The sequence below is a fragment of the Muntiacus reevesi genome, chromosome 3 (genome assembly GCF_963930625.1).
Source record: "Muntiacus reevesi chromosome 3, mMunRee1.1, whole genome shotgun sequence".
NCBI lineage: Eukaryota > Metazoa > Chordata > Mammalia > Artiodactyla > Cervidae > Muntiacus > Muntiacus reevesi.
In genome coordinates, this window is record NC_089251.1 from 11,888,083 (window position 1) to 11,908,918 (window position 20,836).

Genomic DNA, 20,836 nt, shown 5'->3' on the forward strand with positions numbered 1-20,836 from the left:
GCCACGTTCTTTTTAAACTAATTGATGCCTTATTATTTTAAATGCTCACTCCCTGAACCATGATCTATGAAAAGCATAGGTTTCGGTGTGTGTTTAAAGGGAACCGGCCAGCTTAAAATGAATTCCTTCTAAAGAAACTTTGTTTCCTTAACTACAAAGCACACTGACTTTTCTTTGTCTCCTTCACTGTGTTCAAACTTGGTTAAAGGAACTTGGTCAGATGGCATAGTTAGAACAAGTGAGGGACTTTAGAAGTTTCTCATACTTGGCTTCCATTTCTGCTCTTGCCAGGTGCTGTGTGACATAGGTTCCGTTACTTAGCCTCTCTGAGCTTCAGCTTCCTCATCTCTAAAGTGGGGGGTGTGAGTCCTACTTCACGGGCTGCTTGTGTGGCTTCAGGGAGATAGTACAGTCTGACATAGTCTTTGCCCAGAGTCAAGACTGTTAGTTGAGCCGCCTTTCCTCTACTGACTGTCCCCCTGCCCAGGTTCATGCAAGTGAGCCTTCAGACCACCAGGTGGCGACCTTCCCCACTTTACCGGAGCCATGGGCAGTTTCAACCTGACCCAGGGGGCAGAGCCTTGTGGTTGGAAGTAGGATGCTACTCTGGCCCAGTTTCACAAAAAGTCTGGGCAGCATTCTCCACGTACCCTGGGGCTCAGGCTCGTGAGAGAGGATAGCAAGAGGTACCCAGTGTCCCCAGCACCTGGGTTGGCTGTAAGATTTTGGTGCACGAATGGACAGGATGCTGTTAACAGCCTCAGCATGCCGGCTGGTACACCTGGTACCGTGTTTGCTTGTGTCATCTCCACCACCAGTTGCGGGGGTGTGCACCCTGGAACAGGGGAGCAGCTGAGGCTCAGAGAGGTTAAGTGACTTGCCTAAGGTCCCACAGCAAGAGATGGCACCAGGGCTGGAACTGAGATCAGCACAGACTGAGGCCCAGGTAGCTTGCCGCTGAGGATCCTGGGGTGCACCGTGCAGCCTCCTGGGGGAGAGTTCCCCCAGCTCAGTTCCGCACAAGCTGGGCCCAGGACCCGACTGCTGCAGGGGTGACGGTACGGACAATGGGCTCAGGAGTGAGTCCTCCTGCCTGTTCCCTCTCCAGCCGTGGCCCCTTCCTCACGCCTTGTGTGAATGGGGTGGGAGCCCACTGGCCAGTTCTATGGTAGGTCTTGTGGTCTGGAGGAAACTAAGTGGGCTCCCCTATGCAAGCTAGATCCAAAGCAACTTGCCCAAGGCCCCTCAGTGAGCGGAACCTGAGATCAGCCCTGGTTGGTCTGTCTGTCTGAGGGGCACCGTCCACAGACGCCTGCACTTGTGGGGACCCAGGACACTCTCCTCTCCCAAGGCTCCCAACTGTGCTCCTTGAGGCCTGGAAGTTCTCCGGGGTGGGGGCTGCTTGCTCCTCCCGGGACGGCTCTGGATGGGAGAATCCAGCCTGCTCTGCCTCCCCCCAGGCCGCAGCCATATCGGACACTCAAGGAGTCAGACAGTGCAGGGGACGAGGCCGAGAGCCCGGAGCAGCGAGCGCGGGAGCCCGTGGGCCCCACCCCAGCTCCGCATGACCGGGCCGCCAGCATCGACCTCCTGGAGGACGTCTTCAGCAACCTCGACATGGAAGTCCCACTGCAGCCGCTGGGCCAGGCCAAAAGCTTGGAAGATCTTCGGACCCCCAAAGACGTGAGGGAGCAGCCGGGGACCTTTGACTATCAGGTATGATGGGGGTGGCGTGGGCACAGGCTGGGGGCGCTTTCTGCACATGAGGCAGGTTTTCCCACATGACAGTGAAAAAGAGCCACTTTTCCAAGGTCCTCAGCCAATGCTCGGAGTCACTCTGATTGCACACTCTGCCAGGCGGGCCAGTGGCCAGAGCCCCCTGCTTCTGTTTATGCATCAGAGGTGGGCAGCGCCGTGACCCCTGGTGGAACTGGGATTATCCCCACCCCACCAAAAGGCTCCTCAAAGAGCCTGTGGATCAGAGTTCTGGGGCTCTGGATATTCGCTTATGACCCCTGATCTTCCTTGAGACTTTCAGTCTGTCACCACCTGTGCCTGTCTCCTCACTCGTGCCAAGGGGCTGCTGACTCTGTAGTCCCTGGGTCACAGTGTGGAATTCACAAAGCCCCCATGTATCCAGGTGGCACCAGTGGTAAAGAACCCACCTGCCAATGCAGGAGATGTTAAGAGACAGGGGTTCGATCCCTAGGTCAGGAAGATCCCCTGGAGGAGGGCATGGCAATGCACTCCAGTATTCTTAACCTGGAGAATCCCCATGGACAGAGGAGCCTGGTGGGCTACAGTCCATGGGGTTTCAAAGAGTTGGATATGACTGAAGCGACTTAGCATGCATATCCGATGATTCACACACGCCCCTCTTCAGGGAATTGCTATTCCCAGGCTGCAAATGAGGGAGCTCGGGCCAAGAGAAGGGACGTGACACCTAGGTCGTGGCCCAGTAGATGGCAGAGCGGGACAGAGTCCAGTCCTATTTCATTCCCAGCCAGTGTGCCCTCACCCAGCCCCCGAGCCTCACTTGCCCTCTTGGGCTCAGGGGTGGCTGAAAGTGCCCATATGCTTTGAAAAGTAAAATGGGTCAAGCCAGTAGAGGGTCAGCAGATGGAGTCCTTTTCCTGAAACTAACTGGCTGCGCTGGCTTGAAAAGACAGGGCTTTCTCTGGAGACCCTTTGTGCCACCCTAGCGAGAGAAGCCTGGCCTGGAGTCCAGACAGACCTGGGCTTGCTTTCTACTGCCGACCTGGGCCAAGCCCCCAGCTTCCCTGAGCCCCAGAGGCCTAACTGGCCACACTCCCAGGACCCTGGCGCACAGGAGGGGGTGGGGAGGGCCAGTCTGTCCCAGTCAGCAGCAGTCACCACCTCCCTCGTTCCCTCCGGCAGAGGTTGGACCTGGGCAGAAGTGACAGGAGCCGCGGGACACCAGGGGCCTTGAAGCTCGCCCACCCGCACAGCAGGCTCTGGAGCCTAGGCCAGGACGACATGGCCATCCCCAGCAAGCCTCCCGCCGCCTGCCCCAAGAAGCCCTCAGCCCTGCTCGGGGACTCCCTGGCCTCACCCTGCAGGCCCCAGAACCAGAACGGCCTCCTGAACCCCAGTGACAAGGAGGAGGTGCCCACGCCCACCCTGGGCAGCATCACCATCCCCCGGCCCCAGGGCAGGAAGACCCCGGAGCTGGGCATTGTGCCCCCGCCTCCCACCGCCCGCCCAGCCAAGCTCCAGGCCCCCGGCCTCGCCCTCGGCGACTTCTCGGAGCAGCTGCCGGCTGAGTGGGAAAGGCGGGCTACCCTCAGCTCAGCCCCGTTCCCTGGGCTCCTCTCCAGCGCTGCACCCCAAGACCCCACTGAACTGCTCCAGCCACTCAGCCTGGCCCCAGGGGCCGCCGGCAGCAGCAGTGATGCCCTGCTGGCCCTGCTGGACCCACTTAACACAGCCTGGTCGGGCAGCTCCCTTCCACCAGGCCCCACAGCCCCAAATGTAGCCACCCCGTTTACCCCCCAATTTAGCTTCCCCCCCATGGGGACCCCTACCCCATTTCCACAGCCGTCACTCAACCCCTTTGTCCCATCTGTGCCAGCGACACTGCCCACCATGCCCCTGGTCTCTGCACCAGCTGGGCCTTTTGGGGCCCGTCCTGCTTCTCTCGGGTCAGCCTTTGCCCCCACGCTCCTGCTGTCCGGCTCCGGCTTCTGTGCCCCCCATCGACCCCAGCCCAGCCTGTCTGCTCTCTCTATGCCCAACCTCTTTGGCCAAGTGCCCATGGGCACCCACTCCCCGCAGCCTCTGGGTCCCCCGGCGGTCGCCCCCTCGAGGATCCGAACACTGCCCCTGGCCCGCTCAAGCGCCAGGGCCGCCGAGGCCAAGCAGGGGCTGGCCCTGAGGCCTGGAGACCCCCCACTCCTCCCCTCCAGGCCCCCCCAGAGCCTGGAGCCAGCCCTGCAGCCCTCTGCTCCACGAGAGGCCAGAGACCCCTTTGAAGATTTGTTACGGAAAACCAAGCAAGACGTGAGCTCGGCCCCGGCCCCCGGCTCCGTGGAGCAGCTCAGGAAGCAATGGGAGACCTTCGAGTGAGCAGCGCCGAGGGTGGGGCGAGCCGAGGCCGGCTGGCCCTGCTTCCCCTGCTACTGTTTCTGCCCAGGTTCTACTGGTGGGAAGGGCTGGGAACCCTCTCTGCCGCCCCTCCTCCTCTCCACATTGCCCATCTCTGGAGAATGGCGCCATTTCCAGCCTGGGAATCGACCCAGCTCCTGGGTGCCTGTCCCGCCCCGCCACCACCCTCCCCCCGCCCCCCCAATTGGGTTTTGCACTAAAGAGGTCAACTGGGCCAGCGATTGCCCCAGGCCACGTCCTACCCACCTTCCCTCTGGAAACTGCCCACCAGGAGCCCCGCGCATCCTCAGGATGTCTCCTCCCGAGCCCCGTTCTCTTGCCCCAGCTGCAGCCCAGCCCTGCACACCCCACCTCGATGGGCACGAGCGTTGGCAGTACACCAGCTCGTCTGCAAGAGAGGAACGTGGTTTGGAGTTTGAAGTAAGGAACCCCCCTCCCCCTCCCCCCAGCCCAGCTGGAGGATCCACCTGGCGGGGCATTTCCAAACCCTCTCTAGCAATATGCACACTCGTTCTTTACCAAGTCTTCACCCCAACCCTTACACCTGTTTTTCTGACTTGGTTGGGATCTGGGGGCTGAGGGATCCACAGGATCCCTCATGGTAACCAAACCAAGCCCCAGCCAGCCCTGCGTGAGGGCCAGGAGCACCAGCAACTTTGATTATAGAAGACAAGATGGCAACAGGTAAACCTGAGAGCGTCAGGATGGGTCCGGCTGCCATCCACACTCTCCCCCGGATCCCCAGAGGTTCTCCTGGTCTCCAGTTATGATCACATGAGGCTCTGACTCTTGTCAAGTGGGTCTCAAGGGGCAGAGCTGAGAAGCAGACACCCAGACCCCTGCTGGAAGGCCAAGCTTAACACCACAGAGATGCAAGGGTCCCAGTGCCTGGCTCCTTGGGGCAGGAGGAGGCAGGGCACTGAGCCCCTCTCTAGGCCCCTGGGGAGTGGGCAGGCTTGGCTTCTTGCAGCCTGGACGCAGGAGGGCTTGGAGTCACCCCCTCCCTGCCCACCTTATGATTCCTGCCAGCATAGAAATTCCTGAGGCCAACATCACCAAAGCTAAATTGAAATGTTTTGTTATTATTTCTTTTATCTTTTCCTTTTTACTTTTATTGATTTGATGGAATCTTGAAATTGACTAGTTTCAATAAACCAAGTTAAAATATGGCCCAACCATTTAAGAAAACAACCATCTGAGACATGCAGGAAATTGTGAACATTTTGACCTGATTTCTCATTTCCTATTTGTGAATGGTCAGACACACAGTCTCAGGGGTGGCTGAGGGGGCAAGGGGGTTTCTAGAGGCCCCTATAACCCCAGGGAACCTTGTCATCGTCTGAGGGACTGGGAGACCACCCCCACCGGTGAGCGAGCAAGGCCCGGCCCTGAGGTTTGCTCCGACAACATGGGGTGTGAAGAGCTGCTGGCCCAGCACAAGCTCCTTGGTCAGTCAAGGCCCCTTGGGCAAGTCTTCTCTTTCAATCTCGGCAATGTCCTCTGGCCGCCGAAAGCGGGGCGCTGTGTCACGTCTGCGCCATGCGGGCGCCTCTAGGACACTCAGGTGTTTTCAGCAGAGATTGCAGATCCATCCTGGGCAGACCCCCGAGCCCCATCAGGACAGGGTAGCCCACTCGGTGGGCAGAGTCTTAAGGCAAGAGGTGCTCGGTGGCCTCAGGGAAGCTGAGCCCAACCCGTGGTCTCCCTGGCTGGGCGCCGGTGGCGAGAGCACCATGTTCACAAGAGCACTGCTGTCTCTTCCCTTGCTGGATTGAATCTGCAAATCCAAGGATGAATTTTGTGTGTGCGTTCAATAAAGTCTTCTTGGAGAGAAGCTGGTATCTCTGTGTCCTGAGGAAGCTCTGCAGGGAGGGGATGCCGCCTCCGGGAACCTTCAGCATCTGTGTGTGTAGAGGTAGAGGCGGGCCGTGGAGCAGTCAGGAAGGCTTTGACCCTGGCCCACCCCCAAGCCTGTTCCCAGTCAGGCCTCTGAGGGGTAGGCTGGTCATAGCTGGGCACAGGGCTGCTGGGCCCCCCACAGCAGGGCTCCAGGTCACCAGTGATGTCAAAGGCACCTCGGCTCCAGGAAAGGACAAGTTCAAGGGGATACCTGGAGTCACCACTCATTAGCAAGGGCAGAGCCTGGGACACTGCACCTCTCTTGGCTGTGTTGGAGAGGATACCTGGACCCAGCACCCAGAGTGGATGTTAAGACACACTGTCCCCACCCCCCACCTGCCCATCATTCTGTGTGTCTCCCTCCCTGGTCTGTGCTTGAAAATTACAAGTTCTCAGAACTCTCAGGAACAAGAGGAGGACAAAAAAGAACCGCCCAGCTTTTATACACCGGGGTTCCACCCAGAATGTCTTTTCTTAGGAATCTGCAAAAACACAGGTTCGCCAAATCTCTGACTTGATGAAATAATCAAGGCAGCAGTTTGGCTAAGCTCGTGGTACCAGATGTTTTCTCCCTGCCTTTCTCAGGAGCCACAGGGAAAGCTGGTCCCACCTCCTACAGGCGAAGGACCAAGCAAGCCCCAGGAGCCTAGTGTCCATCCTCAGCCCTCCCACCCCATCCCGTGGCCCTATCACCACACGGCTCCACCTCCCACTGATTCCTGTGCCTCTGGAAGTTGGATGAGACCCTTGGGGGGACTGGGTGAGGTTCACCTCCAATCAAGAAGTGGAAAGGAGTCTCCTGGTTTTGGCACAGGGGGCGCTGGCCTGGGAAACAGGAAGGACCGAAGGGCACATCTCCAGGTCGGGGACAAAGGGACTGAAGCTCAGAGGCCAGGCCCTCAGACAGGTGCCTGTCAGAGATCCCAGTGTGGTGGCATCACCACGGAAGGGGCCGGAAGCAAAGCGGCCAGCTCTTCCCCCTCATCTGTGTCTGTCCACAGGACCAGCCCCGACACAGGCGGTGCCAATGTTTGCTGAGCACCTGCCTCAGGGAACAACCCTGAGGGCTTACTGCACATCCTCTCCTTGAATCCTCCCAGCGACCGTTAGGGAGGCGACTGGTCTGCAGGTGAAGGAGCAGCCTCGCTGGTGCGGGAGGAGCTGGAGAAGCACAAGGTGGGCATCGCCCCCTGGCTGCCCCTCGGGGAGGCCCCTTCCCCGCGCTCTCGCTCTCCCTTCCCGACACCTAACAGGATGACCCGGGCAGCCCCACAGCAGACTGGACTGTAACGAATCCCAGAGCCCCATCCTTCCCCACAGTCACCCACCATCTTCCAGACAGCCCTGTGGGGTAGGCCAGGGCTGCTCTCAGCGTTTGAGCAACAGGCCCGCAGGAGGCAGGCTGTACGGACCCAGACACTCCCCCATAACTCCACCCCCCGGCTCCTGTAGGTCTGCCCCGCAGTCCACATCCCAGACAGCGCCTGGCTCCAGCGCAGGGCAGTCAAATCTCCCTCAAGGAGCACCTGTTTGGGGAGCCGGGAGCCCACACATTAACCTCGGCTCCTGCCCCCCATCCCACTGATTTCCAGCTGCTTCCAGGCTGGGGGCAGCCTCCGGAGGTGGGAGGTGGGAGAAGCTGCCAGAGCTGGGGCTCTGGTCCTTGGGCCAGCCCTGGCCTGGCCTCCAGGAGCACTCGTGGCCCTGGGCCAGCCCAGTCCCGGGACTGAGAAGGTGGTCTCCTCCGCCCAGCTGCTCCTCTGTGGGGCCACCTGCACCCACTACACAATCACACACACAAACAAGGACAACATGCCAAGAGCCCATCCCTATACTCACATGGGTATCTGCAGATCAACAGTCCCGGGTACACACACACACACATACACACATGTACATATATACACACACACCAAAACACATCATGTGCAGCCACAGGTGATTCTCCCAGCACAGCCGTGCGTCTGCCGCGGCGAGACCTGGATGGTGAGTGTCCACAACTGCACAGGCGCCTCTGTTTCCCTGAGCGCGCCCCCTCCCCTCAGCCCCGCACGGGGCAGGGCAGGGGCTCCTGCAAAGGGGACACTTGCCCAGCAGGTACCCTGAGCCCTGCGGCAGCTCCCCAAGGCTAAGAAGGGGCCGGCCCCTCCCCTGCAGGCTCCCAGAAGCGGCCTCCTTGGGTCTCCAGGTAGACATCGAGGCCCTCACGGGGGCCGGAGCGGCAGCCGGCTGGGCCTAGATGAGCCTCTCCTCGGGCGGCACCTTGAGGACGCTGTCCATCTCCAGCCGGGCTCCGGCCACCTCCTGCTGGCTCGGGCTGTAGGTGCCCTCCGACTGCCGGCGCTTTCTGGCCGCCAGGATCCCTGAGAGGAGGCCCAAGAGGAGGAGGAGGAGGCAGGCACAGGCCGCGGGCACTGCCACCTCCAGCAGCGGGAACGGCAGCGGCAGTGGTAGGCCCTTCTGCAAGAGACGCAGTAGAAGGCCTAAGACGGTGGAGCTGGGAAGACCCCACCCCCCCACCCCGGGCCCTTCAGAGCACAGGAAAAAAGCATCACTGGGCGGAGGCTTCCCTGAGAGCAAGTGAGACCGGGCCCCAGGGGTGCGCGAGCAAGTGCCTAGGAGCCACCTATCACAGCCACTGCAAGGGGACTCCTGTAGCACCAAGGGCTGCCAGTAGAAGAGAAACATCTATTGAACGGCCAGGAGGAGCTCAACACTGTGCATGGGATTTCACGTAAACCTTGCAGTGACCTGATCAAGTGAGAGCGAGGCCGCCCGTGAGGACAGGAATCTTTGGTTTATTTTGTTCACCCGTGTATCCCCAAAACGCTCACAGGAGAGCCTGCTCAGCAGGCACTTGGTAAGAATGAGAGGAGAACACGGAGGCTCTGCCCAGATTCCCCCAGACACACACGACTAGGGGCTGCCGAGCCAGGACTGGCACTGCCCTCTGTCCACCCCAACACCATGCCGTGCCATGCCCAGCTCACACCACCATCCTGCAGTCTCGAATTCCAGCCAAAGGTCCTTCCTTCAACTGGCCAAGGTGGGCCTCAGCGCCCAGCCCTGCCACCCCCGCCTCTCTCAATAGACACCCAACCTGAAGTGATGGGACTTGACCCTTCCCGATCCCAAAGGGCACTCTGGTTTTTTAAAGGTCTGTGGAGACTATGCCTAAGCCCCAAGTGGGAGGCTTCTCAGGGCCAGGGGGCCTGTGCAGGGCATGAGGTGGAGCAGGCTGACCTGGTTGATGGTGAGCTGCGTTCCCCCAGGGCCGGCTGCCACCCCCAGGAGACACACAGACCAGGCTGTGGGGGGCCCAGGAAAAACAACTCTTTCATCACAGACACCTGGATGCCCCATCAAGAGATTCTACAGACCTGGAGCTCTAAAGCCCCAGAATCACAGATTTCCAGGGGGGGCCAGAGGCCCAGGGTCTCAGATTCATCAGCCCTCTCTCCGTCTCATGAGACCTCTCACCCCACTGTGGCCTGGGTCCCAGTCTCAGCCCCCAGCCCTGAAGAAGGAGCCCAAGACTGTAGAGAAATTCACCCAGCCCTGAACCAACCAGGGCAGGCCAGCCGCCAGCCTGGGGGAGCTGTAAAGCCATTTCCTCCCTAGGAGGAGGGCGGGAGGGGAAGCCAGAGGCTGTAAAGTTCAACTTGAAAGGAAGCATTTCCCCAGAAGCAGAGGGGATTGGGGTTTATGACCCGGCCCACCAGAAGCCTGTGGAGATCAAGGCGCCTCCCCAGGCTTCGTGGCCCCCTTGCCTCGCCCACTCTGGCTCACTTCTGCCTGGGCCTGCAGAGTCTGCTCTGCCCCTTAGAGGGGAGGAGGCCAGAGGGGGGTCCACGAGCAGGCCGCCTGCTGGCCCCTATCTATTCGCTGCTCACCCCCTGCCCCCTTCAGCTGAGCCTGCCTTGACGGCAGCCAAGCCTTCTCTGGCTCAGAGTCCTGGGCTCCCCAAACCTTCCTACTTTCCAAACCTGGCTCAGAAACCACCAGAGATTACAGGCTGCTATATCCACCAGCGTAAATCCCAGAATTCACTGTGGTCCCCAGAGGAATGATGGGGGGGTCCCCAGGCTCCCCCTGAGTGAACAGACCTCCTGTGCAAGGGTGTGGAAGGGCCCTGTCTCCTTGGCCTGCTACTCCTCACCCCGTGACAGGGCTGGTCCAGGACCAGCTCCACAGGCCCTGTACACACTCCCCACCCCCCACCGCAACATCATCTCATAAAGTCCAAAACAGGCCACCCTCCCCGTCGGCATCACTCACCACCACTTCACAGAACTGGCCTGAGAACCTGGCACTGCAGATACATTCGTATACCCCATCGGCTGCCCGGCAGGTGCCCCCATTCAAGCAAGGGTTGGCTTCACAGGGGATCTGACACCTGGGAGGCAGGAAAGAGGGTGGGGCTGAGAACGCTGCTCCCTCCCAGGCTGCCTCTGGTTCCCCCAGCTCCTCTACCTCCTCGAGTCCGCCCCCACACCCTCCACACCCAGGCACCGCTCACCCGCTGTCCCCAGCACTGTCCCGACCTCGCCCTGCCAGGGGGGCCTGAGTTGAGTACGACCCTCATCACGCAGCAGATCCCTTCACCCCAAACACTCGTGACCAAGAATGACCCTCACTCCATCGAAAGCACAGGGGAGCCTGTGTAGAGGCACCTGCCCAAGGATGCTGACTCGTCTGGAGGGCCCAGAACCTCTATTTGCATAGTTTCCCCACGAGGTCCTGATGCTGAGTGTGGTGCTCTCAGAAACACCACTAGGCAACTACTCTTCAGCAGATGTCTGGTAACAGAGGATGATGGTCTTGGAAGCCCCAGAAGAAAAGATTTCAGGTGACAGAGGTGGAGTTTCTGGCGCAGTGATGACAGTAAGGGCTGAGAAGGTGAGCAAGGATCCACACCCCACTTCACCCGCCCTGGTTGGAGGGGATCCGGAGGCCCACCCCCTGCCTTTGGGTCTGTACTCTCCACACTCCCCAGCCCACCTCCCAGGCTTTTGGAGCCCAGACCCACCTCTGCCCAGCAAAGCTCTCCTGGCAGCTGCAGTTGGCGCCCTGGGGCCCCTCCTCACACCGACCGCCGTTGAGGCAGGTGATGTTCAGGCTGCAGCCCTCTGGTGGGACAGGCAACCTGAGAGAAAGCACAGGGGCTGGACTTGGGTCAGGAACATGGGACCTGGCCCGCCCCACGCCCCGTGGGTCACTCAGGAGACCTGAGCCTTCTGCGTCGTCATCCAAGGAATTCAGGGCCACCTTCGACAGACCCTGCTGGAGTCACGGAAGCGGTGTCTGGGGTGGGACACGGGGCTGCCACTCTACTGCTCCAGCCCCACCCCCAGCTAGATGTGCCACAGCTAGACCCTGGCAGAACCCTTGGAGGCTCAGAGACCACTGAGGAGCTGATGAAAGGTAAGGACCCTCCCCAGTAAGAGCAGGCTCCTGGACATAAAGCCTGACCTTCTTTGCAGGGAGAAGGGGAATCAGACCTCTACGAGACACTGTTCCGTAAGCGTGGCTCCGAAAGAGCTGGAGGTCATAGCCAAACTGAATAAGGGAAGCGGCGAGTCTCCGACCATCTTTCTCTGCCCCTGTACCACGGGGCTCAGGGAGGGGGTATATGTACGTGGTGGGCAGTTGGGCAGAAGAGCCTCTTAAGTTTCTTCCAACACTAGCTCTGGTTCCCCCACCCCCACTCCCAGAGGACAACTTTGTTTATCTCAAATTTAAACTCACCCTGGTGTCCTGTATTTTATCTGGCAACGCTAGGGGGCTGTTGTTCCCAAGTTACAGATCACAGGGAGTTGGCTCAGAGAAGGGATGGGGCTGGCCGATGGAAGCAGCGCTTCCACAGTCGGGCTTCCAGTCTAGTCTGTCCATCCACCACCCCGGGGGCCTCCCCTCCACTCCTCACCCCTCGGACCCAGACCACCCCGGCCAGCCGAGCGCACCTGCAGCGCGGGCCTGCGAAGCCAGGCGGGCAACGGCACTCGAAGCGACCGTCTGGGTGCGCGTGGCAGCGGCCGCGGGCGCAGGGCGCCGAGCGACACGGGTCGGCGCGGTCCTCGCAGCGGCGGCCCTCCCAGCCCGGGCCGCAGGCGCAGGCGAAGGCGTCGAAGAGGTCTCGGCAGGCGCCGCCGTGCAGGCAGGGCGAGGGGACACACACGGGAGCGCCGCGGCAGCCGAGGTGCGGGGCGGGCGCTCCGGGCCAGGCCGCGAAGGGCTCGCGGGAGCCGGGGGCCGCGCCGGGCCGCGGGCGCGCCAGGGGTAGCGGGTGGCCGCCGAGCGCCACGCGGCCCAGGCAGCCTGTGAAGTTCTCGGCCAGCAGGACGCGCGCGGCTCCCGGGCCGCGCAGAAAGTCAAGGTCGCCGGCCAGGCCGCGCAGCGACACTGGCGTCGCCGCGCCGTCCAGCCAGAGCAGCCAGCGCGACGCGGCGGCCGCGGGCTGCTCCATGGCCAGGCGCACGCGGTGCCAGGCGCCGTCGGCCACGCGCGGCCCGGGCGCTGGCAGCACCGCGCTGGGCAAACCGGGGCCGCTGCGCACGCCGGCCGCCAGCGAGCCGTTGCGCACCGCGAGCCACACGGCGCCCGAGCCGTCCTCAGCGCGCAACAGCCCGGCCTCGGAGTCGCGCGTGCGGAAGACCAGAGAGAGGCCGCTGAGCGCGCGCCCCGAGGACGCGTTGTGCCCGCTGAACTCCGCCGGGGGTCCCTCGCGGAACGTGGCCTCAGCCACACCTGCGGGGGGAGAGAGCGTCGGAGGACGGCCTGTGGGCCCCCACCCCAACCCGAGCACACCTGGGTGATGTGGCTGGCGACCAGTCGCCTCCTGCTACCACCGCCCCCCCAACCCCCCGCCGTTTGGGCGTGGGGGCATACCCACCCACCTGGGATCTAATCCCAGGAAGTGTTCCCCGTACCCCATAGAACTCTCTTACCTCCAGAGAACCAACTCTGGGCCTCCACCCTGAGGTGAGGTCACAAACCAGGCAATAATACCCCCTCAGAAAATCTGCCCACTCCTCTCCTTTGTGAAGCTGCCCCGTGCCATCACTGTGGCTCACTCTTCACTGCAATCCTTTGAACTGTCTTCTTTTTAAAATGCTGAGCATGGCCTTCTCCTGCCCGCCCTCCCATGGCTCCCCACTGCCCTTGGCAGAAAGTCCCGAGTTCCTATAAACCTCAGAGGCCTTTGCATGTACTTTGCCCCATTCCTGAAATATCGCTCCCTGTGCCCAGGGTCTTATTTGCCCTTGAAAACCTAGCAAGTGCTCTCCTCCTCCAGAGAGCCTGTCCTCTGGGTGCGGTGGGCTGGGGCTGCTGCCATCCTGTCCACTGGCCCCGAGCCCCGAGGCAGGGGACGGATCTAACCCAGCTTGGGTGTCCAGCACGTGGGCTGCCCAGGGCAGGCACTCACAGACAAAGCCGTCGGGGACCTCCTCACAGGTCGCAGGCGGGAGACAGGGCTGGCCAGGACACCACAGCGGCTGTGCACACGTGGGCCCGGTGAAGTTGGCAGGGCAGGTGCAGTGGAAGTCATTCCAGGTGACGAGACAAGTCCCACCATTGAGACAGGGCTCGGGCTGCAGGAGAACCAGGACAGGCACTGGCTGAGGCCTGGGGCTGGCATCACCCCACCATAAACATCCCTACAGTGAGGGGCTCTTCTCTGGGCAGATACATTATCTCCTCACAAACAAATAGAAAAGTAACTAGCATTCCCATTTTTCAGATGAGGAAACTGAGGCTCAGGAGAACCCACTTGCCTGAGTCACCAAGGCAGTAAACAGAGGAGCCCAAGCTCAAACCCAGGCTATTCCAGTTCTAGGGCTGGTGCTTTGTTCATGACCCTGGGTGTCCCTGTCCACCAAACAACTCCTGCAGAAAGTCTTGGGCAGCCCTCTGCCCAGGCCGGGGTGTCTGTCTCAGACCACAACTGAGAGGGGAGGTATGGGGACTACCGGAGGGCAAGATCAGCTTGCCGGAAAAGAAACGAAAGCGAACCCTGCTCTGTCTTCAGCCTTGGAAACGTGGGCAGGCGCCCGACCTCCTGGTGCTACCCTGACCAGTAGGAGGACATGCTGACTCCCAGAGATGCAGGGTAGATCCTGGAAAAAGGACCCACCCCTTCCTCTTGGCACTCACATTGCATGTGTCCTCAGAGACACAGCCCGTGGTGAGGTTCCAGGACTGCCCGTGGCCGGGCACGCTGGGCAGGCTGGAGTTTCCCAGCAGTGACAGAAAGAAGGGGAGGTGGAGGTCGTTGAGTCGCACGTCCTGCATGCAGCCTCGGAAGGGCCCACCCCAGGGCTCGGCGTCAGCAGGGAGGAGCCTGCCGCCCACGTGCACCTGCCGCCCCACACCCTGCAGCTGATCAGGCCCGAAGCTGAGTGTCACCAGGTGGCGGAGCCCATCATCCCAGCGCCCCGGGAGCACCAGGGCAGGACTGCCCAGCACCTCCGCCCGGATCTGGCCCTCGCTCAGGAACACTGTCAGGCCAGCAGCTGAATCGTTGGTGAGCTGGAGCAGAAGGCCAGCAGGTTCCCGGGTGCGGAGGAGGAAGGACACAGTGAGGTTGGGGCCTGGCGGCTGGTCGAGTAGGAAGGAGACAGAGCTCAGGGTGCCCCCCAAGCCAAAAGTGGCAGCAGGAACCTCTGCAGGGAGAGAGGGTGCCAGGCGTGAGGCCTGCAGACCAGGGCAGGCACAGCCGCTGCCCTGGGGCCCACCTGGCCCATGCCTCACCATCGGCACACGTGGGACCACTGTAGGGCCGGGGGCAGTCACAATGGAAGTGAGTCCACAGGTCCACGCAGACCCCTCCGTGGGCACAAGGCGGAGGCTGGCAGTGCTCCTGGTGCTGGCAGCCCAGAAGGACGTCCTCGCCAAGGTCCTCGGGCAGCAGGAGATGCCCGTCCACCTGCACATCCTGGAGGCAGCCCGCAAAGGCCACGCCACCCAGCTGGGTGAAGCGGGACCCAGCAGGCGTGGGGGTCGAGGCAGCCGTGGGAGGCATGGCCACAGGACTGGAAGCCACACAGAGGCGGGTGGGACAGCCTTCATGCCAGAGCCGCAACTCCAGGACGCCCAGGCGGAGCGTCACCTCCGCTCGGTGCCAGCGGCCATCATTGAGGGGTGGTTCCAGCAGCCTCAGGACGAGCACATTCTTGCCGTGGCTCCAGAGCGTGGCCTGAAGCCTGGCCTCCACCAGCGCCAGCTCCACGCTGCCTTGAGCGTCAGAGCACGTGGCCAAGGCACCCACACGTATCGTGGTACGAAACCTCAGGGCGAGACCTAGGGAGCTGCCAGCTGGCACCGAAGCCCGTACAGGGTTCCCAGCCACCATGGAGAAGGTAGTGTTCTGGCCACAGAAAGGTCCATGGGTACCAGGTGGGCAGCGGCAGGTGTAACTGTGAACCCCTGATTCAAAGGTAGGGATGCAGGTGGCAGTCGGTGGGCAAGTGTGGCCCTGACAGCCAGTGAGTGGCACAGAACAGTCCGGTCCACCCCAGGCCTGGGGGCACCCACAGATGTAGCCCGCCACGGTGTCTTCACACGTCCCACCGTGGAGGCAGGGCTCCGACAGGCACTCGTCCATGTCTTCCTCACACGTCGGGCCTTCGGGAGAGACCAGGCCAAGGCTCAGCTCCAAGGTCAGAACCACAGTCTGACCCAGAGCCTACCTGCTTCTTGGGACAAGGAACTCAGCATCCATCAACCAAACACACTCCCGATTCTCAAAGGACTTCTCGAGGTCCTCGGAAGTCCCTGGAGGCTGGAATCCCGGATGCTCCTTCTGTTACCACTCTGGTGAGTCTCCAGGCCCTGTGGAGTCCGTCCCCTATACGCTCACAAGTGCCTGCTCTCCTCCCACCTTGCCTTCCCAGACTCACAAACTCTCGGGGCCACAGTCTAGGGTCCTCTAGCTCGCCAGGCTTCAGAACCCCCTCCATCATCGAGTGCATGACCTGGCCCAGTTCCTCTGCTGCATAAGGTCCCATCACTCACCCTGGCACTCACGATCCCTCATGGCCTGGGCGCTACCAGGCATTCAGATGTCAACCCGCCTCCCTACAGACCTTGAGCTGCCTGTTCCTCCAAGCATTTCCTGGAAAGTCCTGCCATACTGCTCCCTCTGCCTGGCATGCCTCATTCTCCCTAACCCTGCCTTTCAAACTCCTACTCATCCAGCAAAGCCCAAATTCAAATAGCCAGTCCTCTAGGTGGCCTTCTCTGACCCTCAACAAGCTACTATGTCCCTCCCAACTCCTTGCCCACTCCCAGACACAGTTCCCTAGAACCCTGGATTGAAAATATCTGTTTACGCAGTTGAGATCTCCTCCAGGGGCCTGGGTATGTCCTTGGTGCCCAGCAAAGAACATGGTATGGCCCTTGTGAACAGAGCAATGAAATGGAAGAGGGAGCAGGGACGGGTGCAGCATCTGTGGCACTGGTGCAGGCCCTGGCTCTAATGCCACCCCCGTGCCTCTGCCCTAGGGCCCTCGCTCTAGCTGCGAGGGGGTCACACTCCCCTCCAGGAGCCCCCAGGTCAGGTACTCTGGCCCCAGCATGGGTCTAGAGGCCACAGCCCCACCCCTGCTCAGCCACAGCCTCCACACAACCACCGAGGCCAGACCTGCCTGCGTATCCCAGCCAGAGGGGAATCCAAACCCAGAGAAGCCAGCAGGCTTTGAATCCTGGCCCCAGTCAGCCCACAAACACCACCGCCACCTTCCGGAGATGGACGGCCCCACCACCCCACCTCCGCCTGTCCGAGGACCCCACCCTGCCTACCTGCCAGGAGCCACAACACCCGCAGGAAGGTCCCCAGAGCCCGCAGCCCCATTGCATGTCCCCACGGGCGGACTGAGAGTGGCAGGTGGGCACCAAGGCTGGGGAGCCGTGCTCCCTGCCTGGCCAGCCACCTCCTCCTTCAGCGCGGACTCAGGAATGCCAGGCACTGGCCTCCCCCACGCCCAGCACAACCCAGAGGGAGGATGGCAAGGAGCCCAGCCCCACAGCTGGGGTTCCCCCTCCCGGGCCCTGACCTCAGAGGGCTGACCTCCCAGTCACCCATCAGCTGAGCTCAGCGTGGGGAGGAGCTGGGCTTCCGCTGACCCTACTGAACCTGGGGGATGACGCGCCGGCACGAGAGCCCCTCCAGCTTCCTCTGTAAGGGGGCGGGGGTCAGAACCCGAGTCAGGGGGCCCTGCTGAGGAGGAGCACAGTGCAGAGAGAGCTTTGCGGAGCAGGGCGTGCTGGCGTGGGCCCACTGTGTGCCAGGCACCCACGAGGCTGCTGCCTCTGGGGCAGGACTCAGGGAACCCCAGCCGTGGGGGGCGCAGGAGATGGGTCTTCAGGGTGCCCAGGGGTGTTGGCCACTCGGCTGAACCCCAGCATCTGTGTGTGGGTGAGGGTGGAAGGGACAGCAGTGATCGCCCCCTCCTTCTCCTGGGCCGGGGAGCGGGTACCCAGGAACCGTGCCAGGGAGAGGAGGCCCTGCATTCTGAGCAGGAATGCGGGCAGGCAGTGGGGAGGTGCCACAGGCATTCCAGAGGAGCAGGGACGCTCCTCGGGCTCACCAGTGTCCACAGGGAAGGATGCCCGCGTGTCTGTGTGTCCACCGTACCCGAGGCAGGGAGAGGCCTCTGCAGGCCCAGCTCCCGTCCACCCTTCTCCAGACACTGTCCCCCAGCTTTCCATAACACGCCCCCCACCCTCCACCCACACACTACCCTTCCACTTCCACCTCCTCTGTCCCGGCAGAAATGCCCTGTCCTCCCCACAGGCCCTTGGCCTCTGCCCAGCCCTTCGATGTCAGGTGTCTAGAGCCCTCTCTGCCCATCACCCCACACTTCCTCCCGGACAACGTGGCTGCCTCTGACCCCAACTGCCAGGATGACACTCCTGACCCCCTGTCTCGGGTCCCTGTCCTGGGCCACAGACCCCGGATTCCCAGCCCCCCCCCCCAGACTCCTTCCCATGGGTGCTCCACAGACTCAGGGTGGACGACTGAACCCACCATCCTCTACCCAGCGCCACCCAGGGCAGAAACTCAGCCCGCATCTCTGACACCTCCCACTCACACCTGGAATAACCCTCAGGACCTGGAGCATGCCCCTCGTAAGTATTTCTCAATCTCCACTCCAAAACATTTTCCCTCCACTCCCACCCCCTAAGCCCAGGTCGCAGCTCAGCCCTCTCCCCTGTTGCCTGGGCCACCACACCTTCCTCCTCCCTAATGTCCTTAACCCCACCAACCCAGCCTCCCCACATCAGCCAGAAGGAGCCTTCTTGCCCAGGACCACCAACTCTGACCTGGCCCGGCCCCAGTGCCCACCCGACCCCGGGCACCTGTGTAGCCATCTGGACAGTGGCACTGGAAGCCACTGGGCAGGTCCTGGCAGAGGCCTCCGCTGAGGCACGGCCGTGAGGCACACTCGTCCACGTCCACGCCGCAGTCGTCCCCTGCAAGAGGCCCAGCTGTGGTTCCCTCGGCCCCCTCAGAGCTCGGCCGGAACTGGAAAGGGCCCATTTTTATGGCTAGGGAGACTGAGACCAGAGAGAAATGCTTGAAGCCCACTCCAGCATCCCTCCCCTGCACCTGGACACAGACCTGCTTCCCCGGAAGTGGGGCAGGGGGCTCACCCTCAAAGCCCGGAGGGCAGCGGCACACGAAGCCAGCGGCCTGGCGAAAGCTGAAGGCACCCGGGAAAGTGGCCTGGACGCCCCCGTAGAGGGTCGGGTCCGAGCGCTGCAGGCACTGGCCCCCGTGCTGGCAGGGGCCCACCGCACACTCGTCCTCATCCACCTCGCACCGCTCGCCACTGTAGCCTAGAGACACACGCATGGGCATCGGGTCCCACAGGGTCACCGAGCAGCCCTCCTCCACTGCTGCCAGGCCCGCCAGGGCCAGGCTGGGGCAGCAACTCAGAACACCATCACGGACGCTCGGAGGCAGGGGCACACTGAGGGGGCAGGAGTGACCGGGACAGCCTGCGCCAGCATCGTGTGACTAATACCACTAGTATTTCTAGTATAACTGACACTCTGCTCCTGCGGGGCCCTGTGCCAAGGCTTCGTGGGCTTTCCTCATTTACTCTTCTCACAATGGGCTTCCCAGGTGGCTCGGTGGTAAAGAATCCGCCTGCCAAGCCGGAGACCTGGGTTCGATCCGGAGAAAGTTTCCCTGGAGTAGAAAATGGCAACGGACGCCAGTATTCTTGCTGGGATAATCCCATGAACAGAGGAGCCTGGTAGGCTACCGTCCATGGGGTCGCAAAGAGTCAGGACTGTGCGAGCGGGCAGCAGCAGCAGCGGCTCCCAACAGCCCAGCAGCAACTGCTATGATCAGCTCTGCTTCGCAGATCAGGAAACTGAGGCCCAGAGAAGGTGCACCCACGTGGGCGCACTGCACCAGCGCGCACCCGCACTGGCATCCCAGGCCGGGCCGCCGCAGCGTGTGCCCCCGCCCCCCGGGAGCGCGAGCGCGCACGCGCACACACCTGGCCAGCAGAGGCAGCGGAAGCTTGCGAGGCCCTCGAGGCAGGACGCGTTGTTCGCGCAGGGCGCCGACGCGCACTCCAGCACCTCCAGCTCGCAGCGCTCGCCCTCGTAGCCCGTGTCCGCGCAGTCGCAGCGAAACCTGAAGGGGGCGCGCGGCCCGAGCTGAGCACGTGCCCGAGCCCCCTGCCCCCTGCCTCCACCGCACCCCGCCTCGCGCCCCCACTACCCCCGCGCCGGCCCACCGCGCAGCCTCCCCGCCCGGGGCACGGCCTCCCGCTCACCCGTTGACCAGGTCACGGCACACGCCCCCGTGTGCGCACGGCTGGCTCTGGCACTCGTCCAGGTCCAGCTGGCAGCTGGCGCCCCCGTAGCCCGGCGCGCACACGCAGCGGTAGGAGCCCACGCCGTCCAGGCACGAGCCCCCGTGCAGGCAGGGCGCCGAGGCGCACTCGTCCACCTCCGTCTCGCAGGTCACGCCTGGACAGGGCCCGAGACAGACGGACAGCTGCACGCCCAGAGGGAGAGCGGAAGGAGCCGAGCCAGGCTGACCCCAGACCCACTCCAGACAGTGTGACCGGCAGCGGAATGTCAGGATCCGCAGAGGACCCGTTGGTGCGTCTCTCCAGAGCAGGTGTTTCTTTCTCCAGCAGTGGCAGTGAGAGGGGAACAACACAGACCTCCCTGCCCCCTAGAGCTCACCGCAGTCTAGCCCGGGACACGGGGGATTAGTCAGTATTACATAAATGAGGATTGATTTTTTTATTTTGATAAGCGCTACTGTGGGTACGTGCTAGATCCTGTGACGGCAAGAGTCAGAGTCTTAGCCTGGGGAATCTAGAAAGATGAGAAGGCATTCGCTAGACTAGGATAAGGGGTTGTGCGGGTAGTTGGATTCCAGGGACACTGTTGGTGAAGACCCGTTGGAAGCAAAGGGGAGAGTGGAGAAGGGCGGGCAAGAGTTGGGGGTGACAGGCCTTGGGGCCAAGTAACACGATCCCACCTTATCCTAAAAGTTTTAAGCAGCTGACTTACACGGTCCTCTACATTTTAGAAGGCTCGCTCTGCTGGCTTTTTGTGGAGGGTGTAAGGAGGGACCCCAGCAAGGAGAGCATTCCCCAGTGAAAGATGCTAGACCAAGGGAACCAGCTCCTTCGGGTTTTCCCTATACTGTCTTTCTTTTTTTTTTTTTTTCTTTAATTGAAGGGTAATTGCTTTACAGAATTATGTTGGTTTCTGCCAAACTACTATCTTGCTTTTAAAACTGAAAGTCCTGTGTCCTGAGAACCCTCTCAGTCCTGGA

General features: G+C 61.8%; 2 protein-coding genes across 4 annotated transcripts in view; one reads left to right on the forward strand and one right to left on the reverse strand.

Annotated features, from left to right (window-relative positions):
* Positions 1 to 5,801, forward strand: part of DENND1A (DENN domain containing 1A) — a 522,551-nt gene extending 516,750 nt beyond the window's left edge. For all 3 annotated transcript variants that reach the window (XM_065928479.1, XM_065928480.1, XM_065928481.1), the window contains 2 exons: positions 1,461 to 1,716; positions 2,899 to 5,801. In XM_065928479.1, the coding sequence (XP_065784551.1) occupies positions 1,461 to 1,716; positions 2,899 to 4,086 (1,444 nt within the window). In that variant the 3' untranslated portion in view covers positions 4,087 to 5,801. The remainder of the gene's footprint in view (positions 1 to 1,460; positions 1,717 to 2,898) is intronic.
* A 2,391-nt stretch (positions 5,802 to 8,192) lies between these two features.
* The window catches only part of CRB2 (crumbs cell polarity complex component 2), a 46,754-nt gene continuing 34,110 nt past the window's right edge, over positions 8,193 to 20,836 (reverse strand). The window contains exons 7-17 of the mRNA XM_065928740.1: positions 19,818 to 20,013; positions 19,536 to 19,675; positions 18,679 to 18,864; positions 18,385 to 18,498; positions 14,776 to 15,648; positions 14,179 to 14,687; positions 13,451 to 13,616; positions 11,988 to 12,771; positions 11,054 to 11,170; positions 10,303 to 10,420; positions 8,193 to 8,484 (exon numbers count right to left, since the gene is read on the reverse strand). Of these exons, the coding sequence (XP_065784812.1) occupies positions 8,260 to 8,484; positions 10,303 to 10,420; positions 11,054 to 11,170; positions 11,988 to 12,771; positions 13,451 to 13,616; positions 14,179 to 14,687; positions 14,776 to 15,648; positions 18,385 to 18,498; positions 18,679 to 18,864; positions 19,536 to 19,675; positions 19,818 to 20,013 (3,428 nt within the window). The 3' untranslated portion in view covers positions 8,193 to 8,259. The remainder of the gene's footprint in view (positions 8,485 to 10,302; positions 10,421 to 11,053; positions 11,171 to 11,987; positions 12,772 to 13,450; positions 13,617 to 14,178; positions 14,688 to 14,775; positions 15,649 to 18,384; positions 18,499 to 18,678; positions 18,865 to 19,535; positions 19,676 to 19,817; positions 20,014 to 20,836) is intronic.